This window comes from Pangasianodon hypophthalmus, chromosome 7 (genome assembly GCF_027358585.1).
Source record: "Pangasianodon hypophthalmus isolate fPanHyp1 chromosome 7, fPanHyp1.pri, whole genome shotgun sequence".
In the NCBI taxonomy this organism is placed as follows: Eukaryota; Metazoa; Chordata; class Actinopteri; order Siluriformes; family Pangasiidae; genus Pangasianodon; species Pangasianodon hypophthalmus.
Window position 1 is genome coordinate 19,634,262 of NC_069716.1, and position 22,475 is coordinate 19,656,736.

The 22,475-nt window shown below is 39.3% G+C and overlaps 1 protein-coding gene across 2 annotated transcripts; it reads right to left on the reverse strand.

Annotated features, from left to right (window-relative positions):
- Nucleotides 1-755: 755 nt before the first annotated feature.
- On the reverse strand, nucleotides 756-22,151 carry stag2b (stromal antigen 2b). Of its 2 annotated transcripts, none has more exons than XM_026917621.3 (33): nucleotides 21,998-22,151; nucleotides 17,617-17,753; nucleotides 17,448-17,526; nucleotides 15,771-15,914; nucleotides 15,553-15,649; nucleotides 15,383-15,459; nucleotides 15,076-15,280; nucleotides 14,767-14,918; nucleotides 13,502-13,575; nucleotides 13,010-13,133; nucleotides 12,808-12,906; nucleotides 12,479-12,558; nucleotides 12,263-12,370; nucleotides 11,181-11,292; nucleotides 10,863-10,980; nucleotides 10,269-10,372; nucleotides 9,972-10,064; nucleotides 9,775-9,864; nucleotides 9,440-9,643; nucleotides 9,166-9,236; nucleotides 8,977-9,064; nucleotides 8,808-8,888; nucleotides 8,632-8,724; nucleotides 8,352-8,526; nucleotides 7,670-7,809; nucleotides 7,457-7,558; nucleotides 7,214-7,362; nucleotides 6,959-7,087; nucleotides 6,196-6,401; nucleotides 4,760-5,006; nucleotides 3,890-4,003; nucleotides 3,256-3,382; nucleotides 756-3,061 (listed from the first exon to the last, which is right to left on the reverse strand). In XM_026917621.3, the coding sequence occupies exons 2-33, from the start codon at nucleotides 17,658-17,660 to the stop codon at nucleotides 2,939-2,941; spliced, it is 3,849 nt and encodes a 1,282-aa protein (XP_026773422.1). In that variant the 5' UTR covers nucleotides 17,661-17,753; nucleotides 21,998-22,151; the 3' UTR covers nucleotides 756-2,938. The 2 variants fall into 2 exon arrangements, with proteins under 2 accessions (XP_026773422.1, XP_053091521.1); XM_053235546.1 differs by having other exon boundaries at nucleotides 22,002-22,140.
- Between the last annotated feature and the right edge of the window lie 324 nt (nucleotides 22,152-22,475).

Below are 22,475 nucleotides of genomic sequence, written 5' to 3' on the forward strand. Positions count from 1 at the left end.
GAGTGGTTGTGACAAACCCAGTTAATAATTCATTCAGTGGGCACAGGCACTGAAACTGGACAGTTAAAGTTTCGGGGTGCACCAAAAAACAAACAAACAATAATCACCTGGTCTTTTTGTGATCTGTCCACTCTCAGTGAATCTGTATGTGGCCTGGCCTCAGATTCATGTTCCTGGCTGACAGAAGAGGAGCCCAGTGTGGTATTCTGTAGCTGTAGCCCATCCACTCCAAAGTTCAACATATTGTGCATTCTGAAGTGCTTTTCTGCTCACCATGGTTGCAAAGAGTGTTTGAGTTGCTTCCTGTCAGCTGAAAACAGGCTGACCATTCTCTCTGACCTCTCATCATTGTTTCCTCCATGCAGAACTGCTGCTCACAGGATGTTTTTCAGTTTTTAGCACCATTCTATGTAAACTCTAGAAACTGCTGAATATCCCAGGAGATCAGCAATTTCTGAAATACTCAAACTGGCCCATCTGGCACCAACAAAACAGGCTTAAGTCATATTTTTGTGAACACTAACTGAACCTCTTGATCTCTATCTGCAAGAGTTTATATGTTGTGCTGATGGCACATAACTTGCTAAGGGCATGAATGAGCAGGTGTACCTGTGGAAGTGGTTGGTGAGTGTGCACGCGTGTACGCACGTGTGCACACATGCACACATGCACCAATCACAAATGAGCATTTATCAGTGACCTGGAATTAATCATAACACAAACTGAACACAAGAGGGGAAGAAGCACACAAAAGAAATATTTGTTTACTTTTATTCAAAAACGTACTGTCTCCAGATAAATAGAAATCAGAAACAGTACAGTAGGTGACAGGACAGGGAAACAATTATCAGCATAAATCTTTGAACAGGGAAAAGATCATAAGTTTATAAACATTAACAGGAAAAAAAACACTAGAAAATTAAGTTTTTGTTAAAATGCACGTATATTTACACAATCTATTCAGCAGTTTTGCCAATGTAGTGGTGAGTGACACAGGTGCCAGTTTTCAGAGGCTTTGTTTTCATAGATCTTTAAGTTGTGTTGCACTTTCTAACTCAAAAATTACACTCATGCTATTTGGGAAAATGGCTTATACAGCAGTGCTCACCCCTGTCTGAGACATCTGTCCTTCTACAGCATTGTGTTCCAGCCCTAATCAAACAGGCTAATCAGGTAGATTGATTTATTTGGCGCTGGTGTGTTGGTTTAGGGTTCAAACTGCTTACTGCAGAAGGTAGATCTCCAAGACCAGGCTTGGTGATCACTGTCCTAAAATAATTAGAAATCTGCACAAAACAAAAAAATGAAAAGTAACATAATATTGAAAAATTGAGAACTTTTGTACAGGCGTGTTTAAGGCCAAGAAATGGAATGATTAAAAGGTATTCCTCTGACAAAACATGTTAGGATATCTCAATACAAATATCTCAATACAAGCTAGATGAGTTAATTTAACTTTATAGAGCTGCCCAAAAGCAACATGAAATACGTTCATGTTTGAATGGAGTATTACACTGTGTTACACTGAAGCTTTGATATTGGAAAAAAAAAATTAAAGCTGAATGTACTAACTCTGAATGTGAAGCTTAGCCAACCAAATTTACATTTAGGAAAATGTAAAAACCCGAAAACCTGTCAAAAAGCAAACACACAAACAAAACACCATATAAAATGCAAATAAAAATACCTCCTTGGTGCTTGGCTACATGCTTTAACGTTAATATACTTTTTTTAAAATTTCCTTTTCAACTTTAAATTGGAGCTTAAAAGTAAGAAAAGTCCTAAACGCAGTTATAAAATCAGCACCAATTGATACTTTTATCTTTAATTATTTAACTTTATTTTAAAGTACATGTCTACATCACTGTTCAGCTGAATATCAGGGAGAAGACAATGGAGCAGACTTACTACAGTAATCTTTGCTTTTAATTCGAGACAAACACAATGGCACTACTGGAGAGATTTCCTTTTGATTCCTTGGTTTTGCCCTTTGAAGGGGTGGATCTAATATTTGGGGAGATGATTTGTGGGACAACATACACTCAGCTTCATGTTTCTGATTTTTTCACCGTTATTAACAGACACTATGAGCTGCATTTTTGTTATCGTTCTCAAAGGGAGGTGAACGAAACTAAACACTAGATATAAAGAGGTGGAGGATGTCCTCCATTTTACATATTAGTTAAGAAGATTAAAATATATCACATCACTCACTATGATGAGCAATAACCTGCTTATAAATTACTACTTTACACCTGATTACTCACTATTACAAAAGGGCTATACATAACATAGTTATCTTTAAGTTAAAAAAAAAAAAAAAAAAAAAAAAAAAAAAAAAGATGCATTCACCCCGGTTTCAAGAAATACCACAACTCTAGGAGAGCTCACATACACTTCTTCACACAAGATGACGTTCAACTTTGAAATATATTTTTATATATTTATACATGGCAAAGAACAGTCCAACAATCCATGGCATTCAATCGGCCCCCCAGCATTTTGCATTAAGAGGGAACGCTTACTCAATGACTAAGCCATTACATCATCTTTTAAGATTCTAGTGAACAAGAATAGATGTTTTTGTTTAACCAGTTACTACACTGATCTTGTGTATATTTCTTTACAAAATCAATTTAATATTACAGAAAAGATTTTTTTTTCCCAAAAAAGATTTTCTCCATTATTTTATCCTAAAACATGAGTACTCCAATGGCCTACAAAAGAAAATGTTTAAATACAGTGTGAGTTCAGTGTTACCAAATAAATGGCCCTTGATTCTCTTTAATTGGAGTTACCATTTCTTAGATTGAGGCTGTTTATACTCCACAACATGGAGTAAACTGTAGAACTGAGCTGTCTTTTAGAAATCACTCCTATTAGTGCCATCTAGTGGTGCTCTCTCATGGCCATAGAGTGGAGCTTTGTTCGCCCCGCATTACCGCTGAAAAGCATCATAACCCAGGAAATGAGTGGTCCTTACAGACTCATCCATGATGGAGGCTGGGTCGAAAAAGTCTGGCTTCAATTCTGTTCTCTCTCGTCGATTCTTCGAGGCAGGCTACAAAACAAGGCAGATAAGTACATCAACAATTATGAATTTTACAACGTAATACAGTTGAGCCAGTCTGGCAATGTTTTGTCAAATAAGAATCTAAATATTATAAAATATGAGCATATAAAGACATTATAAAGGAAGCCTGTAAAGAGAATGCCATACAAATTCCATTACCACTAACAGTTAGAATTCATTACCAGATCAATATCCATCGTGTCGAAGTCCATGCCTTCATTGAGATCCTCAATTCGGCTTTCTGATGACATCATTACGTCCTCGACAATTGGTTCCTCATCGTCTTCCATTAGGCCTGATCCTCGACGTCTGAAAGACAAACAGTTGTCAAACAAGTTCTTAAACTCATTTTTCTACCAGAACCGACAAAAAAAAAAAAATCTAAATATGGCTTGATTTACTTGAAAATTTAACAAAGCTCTTTATAGATAAATCTTAAATCACTTGGTCCCTCTGTGTTTCAGATGAAATGTTCATGAGATCACTTAGTCTAACACCACATGGCATAAGACCTCACACTTTCTGTAGCTCTAAGGCTTTCTGTAGCCAAAACAAACACAGCTTGCTGAATAACAGGCAATTAGCCAGTTAGTATAACTGAAAGACCCATCAAATTCTAAAACCTCGAGAAGACATAAGAATCATATATTCAAGAAAAGGTATTTAACTTTTAAAAAACTAACAGTTAGAATTCTGGTTTAAGAAAGTTAAAAAAATTCTTTACATCATCAAATAACATCGAACAATATATATATATATATATATAAAAAAGGCATTATTAAAGCATGCAAACATATTTAGTATGTGCTCCCTCACATTGCATGCTGCAGGTTGCTCCTCAGTTTGGCGTAGTTCATGGCTCTCTCGTGCTGCTGCCTAGCGGCCTCTTCCTGCTGCTGCCTTTGGGCCAACATCCAAGTTACCTGCGTGCTGCAAAAACACCAAAGGCACATTTTACAGCATGAACTACACAAAGAAGCAATACTATCGAGCAGAACTCCTTATGTACAGGTACAACATATCTGTTTTTCACCCAAAGAATGACTGCCATGCTGTGGTGTTGAGTGCAGCAGCAGGGCATAAATCACAAGACCGGGTGCCCAGGCTACCAGTTTTTGATTGCTTATTGGTCAGAGGAGAAGTCACTAATATTTCCTCCATCAGTGCTGTTTTCCACTGGCTTTTGCGACTAAACAAAAATTCTGTGTTATCTTTAATTGTAAAATTAAAGCTGCTTGTTACATACAAATTAGATTCATTTGTTAGTGTACTTTCCTAGCCATTAAAACTAGGTCTACAATGATTGGCATACGCGACTAAATCCATTATGAAAGTTCATAAAATTTTTTTTTTTTGGTGTTGTTTACTTAAACAACAACAAAAATGAGCAGCAAGGCAACGTGTATGTGTAACCTACTGATTTTGAAGCATTTAGGTAGAATGATACACAACTTGTTTGAATTATTTCAAGTCTCTTTTGTCATTACTTCATTTTAATTAATTAGCTACTGTAATTATTAGATTAGTGAAAAAAAAAAAAAAATCTCATTTCAACATATATGCACAAATGCCAAATGTTAATTTTTTAAAGGAGATATACGAGATGATGCCACATGCTCAGTAAGAAATATTGCTGTTGACTTCTGTCTCACAGAACCTACAAGTCTTTGACTACTGTGCCCTTACTTGTAGTCCATGGGGGTCTGGTGATGGTGAGGCTGGGGTGTGTGCGGGTGTGTGTGGTGCTGTGGATGCTGCTGTTGCTGCTGCTCAGTTGGCATCGTATACACTCCCATGTAGCTGTCCTCAGGCCGCAGGCGTTTGGGCTCACGCATGACTGTGGAGGTGAGATGCGGCGAAGGCATCATGACCGGTGTCTGCATGCTCTGCTCTCGGTTCAGCCACACCTCACTGCTGCTGCTGCTTTCCTCTGCTACATAAAAGAAAAAAGCAAAGTTAAGGGGTTAGAGTAGGGCTGCATGATTCTTAATGAATTAGGAATACATTTTTTGGCTTAGAATTCAGAATACAATTCTCACACAATATTTGTAAGGAACAGTATGTGTATGTATTAAATTCTTACATCCTGTTGCAGACCATGCTGGCTACATTTTTCTAGTACATATATACTTCAACAGCCTAAATCCTGAGCAAAATAACTGCTATTTCATATGAACCTATAATTGTATGAGGGTGCCAAGAGCACAGTGTGTTCACCCAAAGTTAAAAGGAAACTACCAATATTAACAGATGGTTAAATAATCCATCATGGGAAGATTTCTGTTCCTCTGGCAACAGCAACTTATAAGCCATTTGTGGACAAAAAATAAAAATTAATAATAATAATAATAATAATAATAATCTTGATAAACACATACTATGCACAATGTCTCTGTGGCAAGTTTTGAGTGAGACATGACTGACTCGGAACATATTTATTCATTTCAAACATTTAATAGTTATTTGTTTATTAACTAGGAATGTAAAATTTAACATATTAAACATTTATCATCAAACATTTAAGACATACCTGTTCCTTCTCATTACAAGCATGCATTTGCAAGTCATGCTTCAAATGGGTACATAACAATGACTGTATGTATGAGTCAACAATGTGATGCTACTGACACCCATTGTGTGGGTTTGCAGCTTAAACTTGGTCGAACTGAAAGCTGCCATCTTGCCAGTTGCCACAAAAATAGCAAAGCAAGCCAAGCTGATGATCTGATAGAACAGTTTACAGCAGTACAAAACAAGTTTGGCTTGTTTTCTATCCACTTACATGGGACTAGGAAAGGTTAAATATTGTGACACAGCCAGCCATTAGAGGGCCTCAGAGTCATTTTGGCTTCATTTTTTCACCCCTGCTACAACATCTGCCCATATGTACAGTCTCTGGTGTGTAAGGATTTGTGGTATAAAGGCAATAGTGCTGCTCTGTTGTATGCAATGGTTGCTCAAGTGCAAATGGTGCAAATCAAACTGCATTGAAAAACAAGTCAAGATTTTAATATGATTTTTTGTGCAGTCCCACAGCATAGCTGCAGCTACTTTTATGGCTCAAGTGAATGTTCAGCTGCTTTACAATTCATGTGACAGTGCCTTTAAACTGAGACTTGTACCTTCAGACAGTTTCCTCTTGCCTGTGACAGGCTTGGCTTTTTTGCTGCGAATGGTGGAACCACGGCTGCTGATGCCGCTCACCACAGACATGGTATCATCATCACCGCCAGCCTGCAGAGAGTTCCTGTAGGAGATGAGTGGGAGCCAGCAGTCTTCCCTTTGCAATGCCATCTGAAACGTCATAAAGCGCTCCAGATACATGTGCCTGAGGAGAGGGAAAGAGAAAGGATCAGCAGTAATACTGGCACTGTGTTTAAATCACTACGCAACATGACCATGCACAAAAAAAAAAAAGGGGGGGGGGGGGGGGGGTTGTTCATGGAACACAGATTTTATTGATGGTAACACAGCACCGTAACCATCAATAAAAGGAACAATCTGCCAGCTTAAAATTTAGCATCTGGCACCAATGTTTTTCCTGACCTACTCCATCTACTGCATCTGCACCATGTATGTCATTGCCAGAGCTAAGAGCTGACACGTTTTACTGTACTCTGTAAAAAAAAATGGAAACCGCATTTTCACAAAATCTACTCATAATGAAAGTCTATGATTTTACACAAAATTCATAAGCTCCTCAGTTTTTGTAAATTGTAAACTAAAAGAGAAGTTGTTTCTTGGTTTCTGCCTTATCATGTCTGGACATGACAAACTTCATGTTGTGTAAAAGCTGGAGAAAGCTACATTAGGTTAAAAATGCTGGAGTATTCCTTTAAATACCAGGGCTGCATCACAGGTATAACATTAAGAACTGGAACTCACACAGTGCGTTTGTCCTGTCTCATGAGCTTGGAAGAGAATTCACTGAGGATGTCCAAGAAGGCCAGGTTTACAGGGGGATATCCATCTCCTTGAGGGTTTGGCTCCTTAAAGGCAAACTCAATACCATCCCTACAAGCCAAATGCAGAGTAAAACAATGATTGAAGTACAGATCACTAGAAATCCCCCATGTCCATCCCAATGCCACAGGAAAGCAAGAATCTGAGAGTGACAGCAATGGCTTAGAAGAAGCATACTTGTGTAACATGGCGATAGCCTCTCTGGTCTTGAGTTGATCCAGACCAAAAGTGAGAGAGAACCGACGGGCCAGCTCTTTAATGCCACAGAAGGCTGAAGATGAGCGGTCAAAGCCTGGGCCCAGATCCGACAGCATCTCGTTGAACAACTATATAAAACAAAGAGGAAGGAGCATGTAACTCTCATTTTGTGAAAGTGTATGAGAAAATGGATCATACGGTTTGGAATAAACACACACTTACCTGCTGCAAGCTCAGAATGAGCGTCTTTGCACACTGAATTTTATCAATCTGTCTTGTTTTGCTCATGGTTTCCTTGATGATGTCACCATAGTCATTATAATACTAATACAGAAAAAGGGCAGTCAGATTGGTGGAGTTGAATTTAGCAGTTAGATGTGTTAGTATTAAAGCTTAAAGAAACTAAATTACGAAATGAAACACAGCAAGACTCACCCTCATATACTGCTTAAATATGTCAGCGCCAGTCTTCATCTCCACCACATTGTAGATGATGAGCTTGCAGTAAGCAGCAAGCAGGTTGCGTCTCTTGTGTAAAGCTTCTATTTTGCCTGCTTCATCGTCCTGCTGCCCATCTGTTCAAACAAGATCAGCACAGAAAATGACTGTGTAATCGTAAGTATTTCATGTTCATATCTACTGTTCCAGGTTCATAAACACAGCTGCACTGTCTCCCTCTTGTGGCAAATAGCATTCAGTGATGAATGATAAGTGATTAATGTCATTAAAGCAACCCACTACACCCACTAACTTTATACTGAAACCAACGATACAACCCTGTTTACACATGTTTCTAAAGGTTTTCAAACTTTTGCAAGTTTTACAGTGTCAGGTGTGTGTGTGTGTGTATACACATACACACACACACCCCTTTGGTCTAAACAAGCATTTAGGTCAGACCAGTTTAGCTGGAGTCAAAAAGACATTCAACTCCATGTTTACATTGCACGTCACAAACTAATCTACCCATTAATGTCTATACTCATGATCTAAAGCCAATTTCAGGAATTACCTAAGTCAAATACTACAAGCATTAGAAATAATTAAGCCAAAACTGGATGGTCTGCCCACTCCACATAGACTTTACTCCAATGTTTAACAAGGCTTTATGTTGAACCTGTGCTGTTGTTATCTTCATCCTGGTCAATGAATACATGGTCTAAGATGAAGCTGAGCAGCTCAGACTGCAATGAGGCCTCTGGTGAGTAAACCAGAGGCTCTAGCACCTCCCTCCCTCCAGATATGATTTGGTGACTGAAGATCATCAGCAGGTCACACAAGATGGTGAAGGCCTGCAGAGAATGTACAGAATGTGATAATCAAGTAAGTGTGTTCATCAAGTAAGATATGGAAAGATGCAAGGACAATTAAATGAGCTTCTGTTCACTCAGAATGACCTGTTCTTTCACAGTGGTGTTGACACTGGCTAAATATCGCTGGCACATCAGGCAGAACGCTCGCATTTGTTTCCTCAAAGTCACCATATCCTCCTACGAGCATTAAAACAAATAATTAACAAACTAAGAAAAGAAAAGTAACTTTCCAAAATGGAAGCAAACAAACACAGTCTTACTTTTTTGCAGCTGCCTTCAGAGACCTTGGCTAAGTGCCAGAGAATCACATAGTGTGTACACTGCAGCGCATGTATGACAATCTGAAACAGGTCAGGCAAAAACTGAGTCATTCATTCACTGTAATGATGTTGTACTCCAAATCAAACAAAACAGCATTTAAAATGTCACCTGCTCAGGCATATCCCCATTCTCAATGCCTGTATTGAGTAACTTATAATTGCTGGTGAACAGATCCCATTTCGAGAGGTCATGAGCACTGAAGAGAAAGGCAGAGGGGACAAAGCAAACAAATTACATGACAAACAACTGCAGCTGTACAAAAGAAATGAATGTAAACTGTAAAATGTAGATCTTTACTTGTGAAAAGCAGTGATCCTCTTTAGCGTGGATAGGACTTGATAAGCATCATCTTCGTCTGGGTCCTCTCCCTAAGAAAGACAACAAAACAACGCTAAAGTAAAAAAAAAAATTTTGAATGTTTAAATAGACAACTTAAATACAATTTCAATTTCATTTGGTATATCCAATTCAAGCAGGAAAGAGTAGATATGTGTAAGTACATATGATAATAGACAGTGTGACAATGCAAAAGTCTATTAAACTGTACAGAGCTCCGTTTGCCTGTCCTCACCTCCTGAAGAAAGTCTTCCAACAGCTTATTGAACTTGTCCACCAGTTCGTCCAAGAGCTGGCTGCGGGCGATGTCTACCCTGTTGAAGATTGTGAACTCCTCGTTGCAGAGGGCGTGGTAGGTCTTCGAGCAGGCCTCCAGCACATCAGTGTCAGTGTGCTTCTCCACAATCTCCCTGATTTGTCTCAGCAGTGATTCCAGATGCTGAAGATGAGAGAACAGTAAGACAGCATCTTAAATACTGCCTACTGACAGATCTACAGCCAATGAAGAAAACACGATTTTGTATTCTCACTGTCTAAACTGTGTATGTACGAAGTGGCTCTGGGACTCACCTTTTCCAACCGCCCTGTCGTATAAATCTCTAGATCAAAGAACTGTGGTAACTGCAGAAGATTGGTCACCTTCTCTGCATCAACTGAATACTGTCAGGAGAAAGAGTATTTGTACTTATCCACAGATGAAATATTTGCTCATTTCTTTCCCCAAAAATCTTATATATGGGGGAAAGAAAAGCCACACCAGTATTTACCTTTGCAAGTAAAGGTGGCATTGCCACTGCAAAAAGTTCAGTCATTCGTGTCCGGTCATCAAGCTGTGTTTTCTTCTCTTTTGCTGTCAATACCTGGAACAAGAAGAGGAGACTGCTAAACAATGTGTACAATGTGCATTGAGAATATCATGATTTGAATCCACCATTAATTTGATCATTTCTTTTGTGCACAATCTCTTCCCTTGAAAGCATAGAAACTTGTGATTCTGCTTGAACCTAATTTGAATTCCACACATTTGAAATGGTAATGATGTGCATTACCACATAATCTCTTACCCTTTTGCCAGTGCCTCTGCCCACAGGAGGATGACATTCTGCAGCTTGGCGGATGGTACAGAGCATGATCTCAATCAGGGCCGTCTCCTGTCTGTCCGTCAGAGCTGCACAGGACACATTCCATTATAGACATTCTCCCAATGAAATAGACTTGCCACAATGCCAACACATTCCCATGGGATATGTTGATCTCATGTAGAACGCACACGTACAATGAGGTACATATAAAAATCCATGTTTCATAAGATAAACTATTCATGTGGCTCAATTTGTTACAGTTACAACAATTACTACACTCACCTTTTCTTATTTCATATGCATGAAACTAACTGAAATCTTACCACATTTCCCTTGCTCAGCTGAATTTGTAAGAATTTGAGGTTAGGTTCATACATTTACATCTGTAGTGCCCATTGCCAGTTAAGCAATCAAAGATATCTGATTCACCTAATCAGCTAATTACCACATTTAGTATAATAATGCATGCTTTCTCTGAGTACAAACAGAGAAATATGTAGAAATCAAGTAAACGTTCTGTAAGATGAGGCTTGCAGTAAAGCTAAATGGACAAAAAGAAATGGAAGAGGGTCAGACCTTCCTCTCCAGGCAAGGGCTCATCCAGCAGAAGACTGATCATGCACTCCCAGTCCTTCAGCAGCTCGGAGGCACAGTCCCACATGCTGTCCACCAGGTATGCAGCATGTTCATGGAGCTGAAGACGAGATAGTGTGTTAAACACTGAGCATCTGAAGTCTAGACATGCTGAGTCATTCCCCTGGTCAATCTTTTTTTTTTTGTTAGGTCTATAAAGGTGTTCAGCACCTTGATATGATGACCTGTGCATGCAACTTCAGCAAAACACAGCATTTAGGTCAACAGAGAAATGAGGCTGAATGGGTTGTTGTGACTCACCTCACTCTCTAGGAAGAAGAAAACAGTAGTTTTCATGAGATTTGCATTCAGACTCTGTCTACCTCGTCTCTTAGGCATGCTGTCATCCTCTATGTTTTGATGGCTGAACAATCTGCAAAAGAAAACAAAGATGTTTCAGGGCGAGATATCAAGAGTCATTTAGGTCCTGACCCTGTATTTCATCTTTGCATAGATAACAGGAGCACACTCTATCACATTAATGCCACACAAGTAGGGAAAAAGGAGTCAGAGGACAAAATATAATCTATGATATTCCAAACTGCTGAGCTGCCCTGACAATCCTGTAATAGGAACAGAACAATAGGTAATAGAATTGGGGGAAATTTGTATGCATATGTTATAAGACAGCTCAGACAAGTCAAACATCATCATGCCCCAACACACAAGAAGTCCCACTACATGATGACAGACAGGAGGCGGTGGCCAATATGGAGAAAGAGCAAGAGTGTGCTCCAGAGTGGCACAATGGAAAAGCATTCGCCCTATTGTCAGGAGATTGTGAGTTAAAATCTAGATAAAGCCACAGCCATCCATGGCTGTGAGCCATGGGAGCAAAATTGGCCATGCTCTCTAGGTTGGACGAATGGCAAACTCTCTTTGTCCAGTCAATCACAGCAACACTAGCCAATCAAGGGCATCTGTGAAATCATGCATATGGAAGAAAGCAGATAGCGCTTTCGTCCATGTGTTACACTGCCCTGACACACCACATGAGCAGCAGTTCGATAAGACTCAGTTGGCTGGATTCACATGTCTCAGAGGAAGCATGTGTTAGCCTTCACCCTTCCTGGGTCTTGGCTGCTATATCGGTTAAGTGTGAGCAATATACACTGCTTGCCCAAGGTCTATAGCTTTGAGAACTATGCTGAACCTCAGAGCACTATGCTTATACCAATCTGCTCCCATAAGCTCAACATGCTTCATGTTGCTCTAATCTCTATTCTCCAAAACATCCTGGTTCAGGAAATACAGAGGTTTTGGAGTGAAGCACAACTGCATGTCTCGTAAGTTAAAAAAAAAAAAAAAAAAAAAAAAAAAAGGGAAGTGAAAGCAATCCTCACTTCTTAAAGAGGAACTCTCCAGCAGCCACAGCGACCGGCCGGTGGGCTGAGTACACCAGGTGGTAGACACTCTCACAGTCCTCCGCTGTCAGCACCTCATCACTGCTACTGGAAAAGCAAACACCAGAATCAGGTCAGCACGCTATTTTGTGTCACGTCATCTAAAAGCTAATTCACAGATAATGATTTAGACAATGTCTGAATATGCATACTTACTGTAACACCAGTGTGAGTAGTTTTATTGCTTGCACGGCGACGTCATACTCTTTGTCCAGTGTCATGGAAACAATGCGGTCCTGAAAGGAGAGAGAAAGTTAGTAGCAAGATACATATATTCATATACACGAAAATATTTCAAATAATACTGAGAACATTTTAAATGAAACTTTAACAAATACATCTCTCACTATTAAAAATAATAAAATTAACTACAAACGATTCTTCCTTCCCACTTTAATGAAATTCTGCTCTTACTTGGAGACTAACTCAATACTGCTTTCTCCCTCTATGCATTTGGAAAGAAATAAACTGCAGATGGCTCTCACCTTGAAGCGGCTGGTAAAGAGCTCCAACTTGGCGTTGAGCTCTCGGTTGTAGTAGAGGCCCTGCAGAGCTGTGAGGCATTTCAATCGCACTTCACCTTGCTGTTGAAGAGAGCAGAGAAACAATGAGGCTCCACTATTAAAAACCAGCACATGTTTCATCCCTGTGTGAGTCAAACAGCTGAGAAATAATCTTCAACCTCACCTTGTCGTGCATGGTCCAGCCTACATATTTCAGGTAGCTGTCGTTGAGAAATGCGTCACTGTACATTTTCATCCACACCCCAATCTCCTCGATGCAGATTGCTCGTATCTCTGCTATTGCATCACTGCAGGGACAACGACAATCAGTAACCAGAGTCCCACTGGTCATTATGATGCCTAGATGTAAGCTTAGATTATAAACATGATTGACGAAAACAGACATTTCTTTATATAAAAATACAGAAAGCAACTGGGAAGCAATTATATCAATTATATTTTTCACTAATCAATTAATCCAATTACCTGCCCTGTCTCTCTAAAAAACAGAATTATCCAGCTTTTTTCAAATATTAATTCAGATCATTTGTATTAATAAGCATTAGCAATCAATCATATACAATGTACTTTTGGTAAAAAAAGAATTCACGCAGTTATACCAGCACTATTGCCGTTACAAGACCAAATGCATTCATCAGAAAAAATGATGGCATACCGGTATCTGTGCACGAAAACTCCCTTGAAAATAGCGTTCATCATATTTTCAATTTCATCCTGATTTTCTTGTAGCTGCAAGGAGAAGTACAAAATTTATTACTTAAATCCAAAAACATCTTAGTAAAAATGTTTATACAAAGCATAGGTTTGTGATTAGTTTTAATACAACGCTCGAGAGACATGAATGGTCATTCCCAGTTAAATCACACACCAGCCTCCAACACACTCACACAGATGGCATGTCAGCAGGACTATCATTACATAACTGAACTGTTAATTAATATTAGTACGCCAAACTAAAGATAGCGCTGCTATTTGCAATTATCCTAACAATTCTTTGTTATACAGAATTACATGTTATCTAAAAAAATCCTCATAACTAATTCTTTCTCAGTGCAGTCAGTTTATTTGGTGAACTGTTTTCATCAGGCAGGGCTACTAACACACAAGCATTTTTGTGTGCACATAATATTTGACCAGTAGGACTACACATCACATGGCACATTAGCCAATACAATTACAACGAAATAGTCCATTAATAAAAGTATACTATTAAAGGGTATGTGGTTTTAATCTTACAAGTTGCAAAACAACGATAAATATTAATAACAGCTATTCACTTTGACAAAAGAACATTAAACACAGAAAGTAACAGATATCATGACCCTTAAAGACAGTTTTGCTTATCCACTAGCTCCTTGGCACAGTGCTTTAGTATAGACATCAATAGCGCTGTTACCTGTAACTCGAAGCTGCTTTTATATTTTATTGTTGATGTTATGACATATATATCACACTTGCTGAGGAGTAACATCGAGTGTACATTATAAAAACCAAGAAATGTCTACATCTGTCTGTAGCAGACACAAAAGATATGCTTCTGTCTCTCCATATAAAAAAACATGCCATTTCTAGCACAGGGAATGTGGCGGCGCAGGTCAGTAGCTAGAGATATAAACTATGCTACCTTACAAATCTGAAATATTATTAGCTACAGACCTGGAAGTCTAACACTTCATGCTTTTATGCTTTATAATTTCTGGTGTTGTAGAGTTTCTTGTAAGGATAAGACATGAATAAAATGATGCATGTTCCATATATTACCTTCCATGGAAAGTACTGAATAGACACGGCTACCTTTCTCTTATGATTTCCATACAGATTTTCTAGTAGAAAAAGCTGCCCTGTTTGAAGGCACTGAAATTTTGCATAAGGTGAACAGATCCCTTGAAGCTGCTTGAGTAGTTGCAATGCTAGGCTCACCTCCTTGCGTTTCTGTAAGAGCAGCTCCAACCTGTCACTGGCCCGCTTGCCGATCATCTTGTTTCGCTCGGCCTCATACTGGCGTTGAGTGTTGTCCATGTTAATGCTGAGGTTCAGTGCCACATTCACCAGAGCTGTCATCAGCTTCATGGCTGTGTAGATCACAACGCACATGACAAATAGGGATGAAATATAACAATTGCTGTTGATCCAACCATCAGCCATAGACAAGCACAGCTTATCCACACTGAGATTAGATCTGAAGCATGTATGGCCACTGTAAATGATTTGCAAGATGGTAGGTCTGACCTGCTAGTGTGCTGGTGTGCCTAAAGGCTCGCACTTGGGAGTCTGACAGACCGGTGAGCAGGGAGATGACTGTGTCCATCATATACTCATCATAGATGATGCTGTACTGACACTGTCGGACCAATACAGAAATGAACTCGCAAAAACTGGACTTGAACTTCTTCCACTGTGGCCCAGCCATTGTGAGTGGGTAGTCTCCACTGTCCTACAGTGACAAACACAATATTCTTATTTAACACTGAAACAGAGATGCCCAGCATATTAAACACATCACTAAAACCATGCTTCACAGGAAGTAAAATCTTGCCTCGTCAAATTCTTCAGTCATCTTTCTGATGATCTCAGAGTTCTGCATGTGCCGAAACATCTCGCCACTCACAACACCTGCAATAATAAACAGAGAAAGTGCTCTTCAATAACAGACAAGATCACACTGTAACTTATTTCTAGCTCACTTTAGAGAGAATCATAATGTACCTTTACAGCCAGAACACTGGATAAAGAAGTTGATCAAATCAAGGAGAGCCATGTCTCGGTCCTGTTTGTAGGACTCAATCCAATCGTCCACGACAGACTAGGGGAAAGAAAGAAAAAAAAATCAAAATCTGTCAGACCAATAGAAAATTCTAAATTTAAAATGATAAACTAAACTTTTTTTTTTTTTTTTTGGAGAGCATAGCAATGTCGACACTGACCTGCATGGCGCTCTTTCCCAGCTTGACCACTTCAAATAGCATGATATTCTCCATGCCATTCTCTTGATGGTGTCCATTTAAGCGACCAGCGCCCTTTCCACCTCCTTTCCCCTTCTCTCCAGGGGCCTTCTTCCCCTTTTTCACCTAAAACACAGTATTGCCTTAACAATGGCTCTTTAAAGATCCTTCAATCCAAATTAAATGACTCTGAAAAGAATTCTTGATCATAGAAAATTTGACACTATGTTTGATGTTTTTCAGCGTACAAGTTTTAAGGATAGCATCCTTGTAAAATCAACGTTGAGTCAAGTTTACTGCAGTGAATCACATACCCACTGCCTCACAATGTGAGCTTTATGTCACTAAAAAGTTAAGGCCATTCCAAATAAAATTTCAGTTCAACTGGGTGGGTAGATCTTTTAATAGACTTCAAAATACCAGAATAATACCCATGTAAACCTTTGTGATTACCCACACCATCGGAATTTGCGAATATGACATGATACCACCCCAAAGTGGGTTTATTTTTGTACAATTACACAGTCTGGCGCTTTATTAAGATTATACCAGAGAAATTTCCTAATGATTATACCTTTTTTTTTTTTTTAATTATTAATTATCATTTTTTTTTAATATTATTAATGAATGACACATCCCACATTTTAACAGTTTAAAGTTAGATTCAGTGCTGTGGGACATCCGAGACAAGTTAGTTCCTTTTATCACTCATGTTATAGCCGCAAAAAACAGCCATTTTCTCACCAGCCTCTCTCTCAAAACACACAACTTGTCATTTTACAGAGAAGCCAGAAAGCGTGACTGGCATGAAATCTTTCCTGTGCTGGGAAACTTTGCAAAGCACCATGACTTTTATAAAACACTGACAGCCATTCCATAAATGTCTCCTAAAAAAAGAAAGTCACCACATCAACAATTATAGGTTGTACTTTGTTAAACAACACATGTTTTAAAATTAATTTATTATTAGTCTTAGATTATGTGGAGCGTCTGCCATAGAAGTCCCTGTGTATGAGCTGTTACTATAGAAACAGTACCATATTAGAACACGCGCATTAATATAAACTTATCTTTCATGTTACAGCCAGAACTACTGTCCGAACCGGCGAGATTTGAGAATTCAACCGTGCTGTGGTACAATGAATACTAATATATGCATTTTGTTAATTTCAACAATCTCCATGCTGCCGAATTTTGGGCAAATCTTAAATGTTGAGCAGTTTACAGCGGTCACAAACTCTTTTTGTTATCCGATTAATAATGACATTTGGTGGACGTTTTGCTGACATGGACATCATTTAAAACTCATTAAGAACACAAGCAGAGCAATTTGACCCTAGGCCAAAAAGCTGAAACCGCTGATCTCACTCATGTGCTCCTTGTTGCTTTGTAACTAATGCTCACTAAACCCTGCTTCTTGCACACTGCCTATAAACTGCCCAGTTTAAGAAACATATGAACAGTATTATTTTGATTATTAATTGATTAATATACAATATAAACATACCTACCAGCTACTCACTTTCCTAACTTATTTCCCCATTATTAGAGGCAACCATATTGCACATACACATACTATTGTGCAATGTAAGATTATTGATCACAAGACAATTGATTGGTCAATGTTACGTGCAGGATACTTAGTCACACAAAACATACCTTTCCTTTCCCTTGAACAGCATTTCTCCCATCAGAATCATCAAAGTCTGTATCTGATGAGAATCGTGTGTCTGTGTCCCTGTTAAACACAAAATTCAATCTTAACCATGATCTCATTACACATAAGACTGAGTATATGTTACGGAAAATAATATGAAGGGTCACTTACTGGGGATAATGAAACTCCGCTTGTAATTCTGGTGCTGCTATCATTTCTTTAACATCTTCTGGACCACCTTAACTTGTCAAAGTGTTAATCTTCTGTAAACACTTGAAGCAACAGCTGGTACCTTTGTGTCATATGACCTAGAATAGTTCCACAGTAAATATAAAATCAGAATATCTGTCTTTATTTTCAAGCCTAATTATCTAAAAATGAATAACTTCAGGGGGGTGGGGGGAGGTGAAGGTGGAGAAAAACAGACTATCAATAAGTCTTTTTATAAAAAAAAAAAAAAAAAAAAAAAAAAAAAAAAGTTTATGCCATAAACATGAAATATGGAGAGACTGTATTCAACCATGAAAGCATTATGCAGAGAGCAACTAGAGAAAAACTGAGAAGTACAATATGAAGTTGTGGTTACATCATGGCCACAAGGGGAGCAGTGTTGCACTACTTTTGAGCAGCTGTTCTCTGTGAGTGCTTGTCCATGTGGGTGATGCACTGAGACAGAAACCAGAAACAGGAAACAAAAGTAATACGGGTTGTGCACTCAAGATAAATCCCAGTTCCAAACTCCTGTCTCAGAGCAGATGCTACTAGTAACTAAAAAATATACATACTCTGCAACTGGGAGAAAAGGTGAAAATGAAAGAAATGAGTAGTGCTTACATTTGGTCTTAAAATGCATAAATTTCTTTTATTACCAGGATTTCACTATGAGCCGTACCAGTGCTGTATCAGCAAAAATGAAATTAGTTTTATGCAGAGCGAAGATAAGTTACATATATGTTTCTGCAGTAAACTACTTTACTTATACAGACAGATTTTTATATAATCAGTTATGATTAAATTTTCAATATATGGTACATTGTATGTTAGGAAAGCTAGAGAAATACTTACAGAAAAAAGACAATAAACACTGATCCCTGGCCAGACATTTCATTAGAACATAATGGTATTCTGCATTCATGCAGTCAGTCTTAAATGAAATACAACTGACTGCATAGCTATACTTCTCATATTGTTTTCAGTTACACTTGCTCCCCTTTAACTGGACTATTTTAGATACTAGAGACGTAACTTAATATGAATACATTACTCGGAATGAACAAATAACATGTTCTAAATTGAAACAAATAAGAGATATGGAGAAAAGACACTATTCTTCTTCTTCTTTTTTTTTTTTTTAAAGAAAGCTTGCCAGAAAGGTTCACATGGCTTGAGAGCTAGTCGAGACTAGACATCTGCATCAGGACTGGGATCTCGCAACACACAAACTTGAGGGCGCAAGCAAGCTGTAATATGTGAAGCCCACAGAACAAAGAAAATCCATGTTCATTAACATGAATGTGCGGCACTGCTCGATGCATTTACAGCATCCTTAGTAACTGCCTGGTCAGGGTCAAATGGTTTAAATTAAGCTACTAGTTCCTTATCTGTATGTCCTGTGAACATCCCTAGTTGAGACAAAATATGAAATTTAGTACTGTAGCTGAGGTTGAAGAACTGTCAGAGCCAGAATTCAGAGCATGATGTCAGAGTTGGCATTTCTACAGCTGGATCTTTTTCAGCATTCTCCACTGTTTTTAATATGCATAGTGGTAGACTTCATATTCAATAAAAATAAACAAACAAATAAATAAAACCTTTCTGTTTAGACCACGCCCAGCTCCTGTTTAAATCTGAATACTGACAGACATGTCAGCACACTGAACAGATACAGCAGGTGGCATATCCTTACACTCCTACAAGACACCATCCCATTTTGGTTGAAGTTTGCCTAAAACCAGGATGCCAGTGTTGGCCAAATACAGATAACGCATTAACCCATGTTTCAGAGGTCTGAGCAAAATAAACCTCATATGATTATGAGGAATGCTGAATGTAATTTCCACATCACAGTCGCTGAACCCATCATGCTTTAACATTTCCACATTTAACTGTTAATTTTGGCAGTGAATGTTGATGTCCTCACATCTCTGAGCTGGAGCAGAGAATGAGTCTGTGCACCGAAAAATACAACCACAAACATATCGGTGTGTGTGTGTGTGTATCACTGCACGTGCGACCTTTGAACCTGAACGGACATTCATAAATTCCAAAAACTCCTGCTCATCAACCGTAGTTATGCATTACTCTAGAACCAAAAGCATAATGTAGTACTGCGTGACTAGAGGACACCGCGGAGAAGTCTGCTCGTCTGCAACTCGGTACCGTGCTGTGAAAGAGCCACACGCCTGAAAATGTGCTTGCGGATGTAGATGAAAACAAGGGGGCGTGGCGGCCCGCACACTGTCACGCTATGCGGCTTTTTCATTGGCCGTTCCGTCTCCGGTTTCCAGGAAACAAGCAAGGGAGAGGGCTTCCTCCGTTACCATATAAGGTATTAATCTATCCGCCCTCGTGCTTATCGCGTCCAATCACTGACGCTCATTATCATTCGTGGCCGTAAACATGAATAAGTGGGAGAAGGAAGGAAACAAGCAAAGGAATCTGTGGAGAAGAGACGCCTGTGTGTTTTAAAGTGCAGTTTCATCAGTAGTTCTTGATAGTTTGTCTAACATGGTCCTGAATAACTTAAGGAGAAAATATACTGCCTTACAAGTAAAAACGCTACAGGTAAAATCCCCAGTAACGCAATGGGGCGTGGCGTATACATTAAAAATATATATTTCTTTATGACCACTAAGAGTTAAGGTCCTCAAAGTAGTGACTGGATAATAACACATGCACAGTTACAGAACAACCAAGACCCACGATTAGTTTAAAAACAAGACCGAGTGAGATTTTTTTAAAGACTAATGTTAATAATAGATGCATTTATGAACCATAATAATACAGCGAACTGCACGAGCTTGACGGACAATACTAAATCTTAACGTGCTGTAAGTTTAATCTGCACTAAAAAATTTAATTAGAAACAACAAATTAAAGTGTGCATGTCTGCAAACCCCGTATCTGTGGCGCCGTTAAGTCTGAGCTCGGCTGTTATGAAATACCAAGTGATTAAAAACAAAAACAGACTGTAACCACATAGCGTGAGATAACAAAATAATTTATTAAAAAAAAATTAGTAAGTGAAATAAAGCTGCAAACTCTTTAAGAAAACTGGCGAGATTTGACTTCTTGAAAAGTGGCGCCAAATGAAGCTAACAAGCCTCACGACACCGCAATCAGGATGTTCAGAGCTGCACAAGTTAGTCGGCTTCACACATTACTTACATAACACACCAGTAAATGTGTTCAAGAAGCCCGGACGCAGTAAAACACCACGCAGAGAGCGAGTTTCAATTATAAAGAGAGCTAGCATCTACGTTAGCTTGTTGCCAGCGTCTGTCAAACATTTCAGTCTACGCATCTGGCCTAAACATCCTCCACAAAGTTAGTCTCTGGGACTGGGACTGTAACTTTATTCATAAACACCACCTCGACATGGTTAATAAGAGTCTGAGAGCTCAGAGTGCACTGAACATTTACCACACTCAAAAGTATTCGCTCGAAATTATTCAAAACAGGACGCGAGCTAGCCAGGTGAAGAGTGCGGTCAGCTATGAGCTAGCTCACAGGAAACATTAGTGGGACGAGAAACGGACGGATCCGAAATTCCCCCTGATCAATCATCTCTCCGAGCAGCTTTAAGTTTGTTCTTATTCTCTGCTGTGAGTGTATAAAACGATTTTCACAAGCGACCCCGGCGACTGAATAAGTAAAATCAAACAGCGACGACAAACAAGTTATAGGGGAAACGCGAATAGGCAGAGAAAAAAAATCTCCATCTTGAAACCAATCCAGCAGCTGTTTTCGGGATTCTCCATTTTGGCTCCGTTTACAGTCAGTCATTATGCATTCCAGCCGAGCCACTCATGTTGTGTTACACTACATTTACTGTCGTTAAATATGTTATTCGAAGATATGAGTTTAATACAAGGACTCCAAGAGTCGTTTTTGTTCGTGCGACAACAGTTTTCTCTTTTCACGTGCGGGGGGAAAAAAACGCCTCCCCGCGTCCTCCATCTTGGTTGTGAATTTGTGCTCCAGTTTCGCCATAGCGGCTGCGCTCGCGGGCTCGCTGTGTTTAGCCAGCTAGCTACATCAACAAAACAGCGCACAGAAATACCGCGGAAGTGGCCTACGGTGGCAATTATACAACTGGTCAGCGCTGGAAAACGCCTCTAAAACCTTAAACTACAATGTTTTAAAACGCAGTTCGAACCAACAAAACCTAGCTTATGTGGCTGTTTGGGAAGCTAAACCGACTTCTGTCCGCTCAAGTCCCGCGTATTCGGGTACGCAAGCTAACCGAGGCTAGCTTTCAGCTCGGCGCACCAGCAAAATATCACTAAACCCCACCAACTTCTGTAAACGTCTCCGCCATTTTACAACTTACCTACCACCAGTATTAAATCCAGCACACATGCAGCTCCGTAACAGTGTCGAGTGGCGCTAGTTGTTTTGAACGAAAAGCCCGGACAGATTCATGGATGTTAGTTTGAAAGTGGCGGTCAGAGGCTGTCTGTTTCAGACACACACTCAGCCCGCTCGCACCGCTTGGTTTGTTGTTTCGAAGATCGAGCTGGAGAAACGGCACAAAGCTGCCACCTGCTGGTCACATGGTCACGACCCCTCACATTGGACTGTGGGTGACATCTAGTGGTCAAAATTGGTTATGGCGCTTTACTAAAAGAGTGATAAATAAGGGCAAAGCTCACAACGATGAAATGACGAGTAAACGCCAAAAAAGGGACTTTCTCATTGGAAGTTATTTTGAGTCACATCTATGCCAATGAAAATATATTATTTAACAGTGTAACAGCACCTGAAAAGGCCAAAGTCTGGAGCCAAATTACAGAAAAGGTGAGTTCAAT

Bases quoted from the DNA above. Each gene is read 5' to 3' on its own strand.
- stag2b (XM_026917621.3), bottom strand. From the start codon at position 17,660: ATGATAGCAGCACCAGAATTACAAGCGGAGTTTCATTATCCCCA. The intron at 13,576-14,766 runs GTGAGCCTAGCA...TTCTCCTTGCAG, and splicing joins TCTTACAGAAACGCAAGGAG to CTACAAGAAAATCAGGATGA. The intron at 8,725-8,807 runs GTAAGACTGTGT...TAATGCTCGTAG, and splicing joins CTGAAGGCAGCTGCAAAAAA to GAGGATATGGTGACTTTGAG.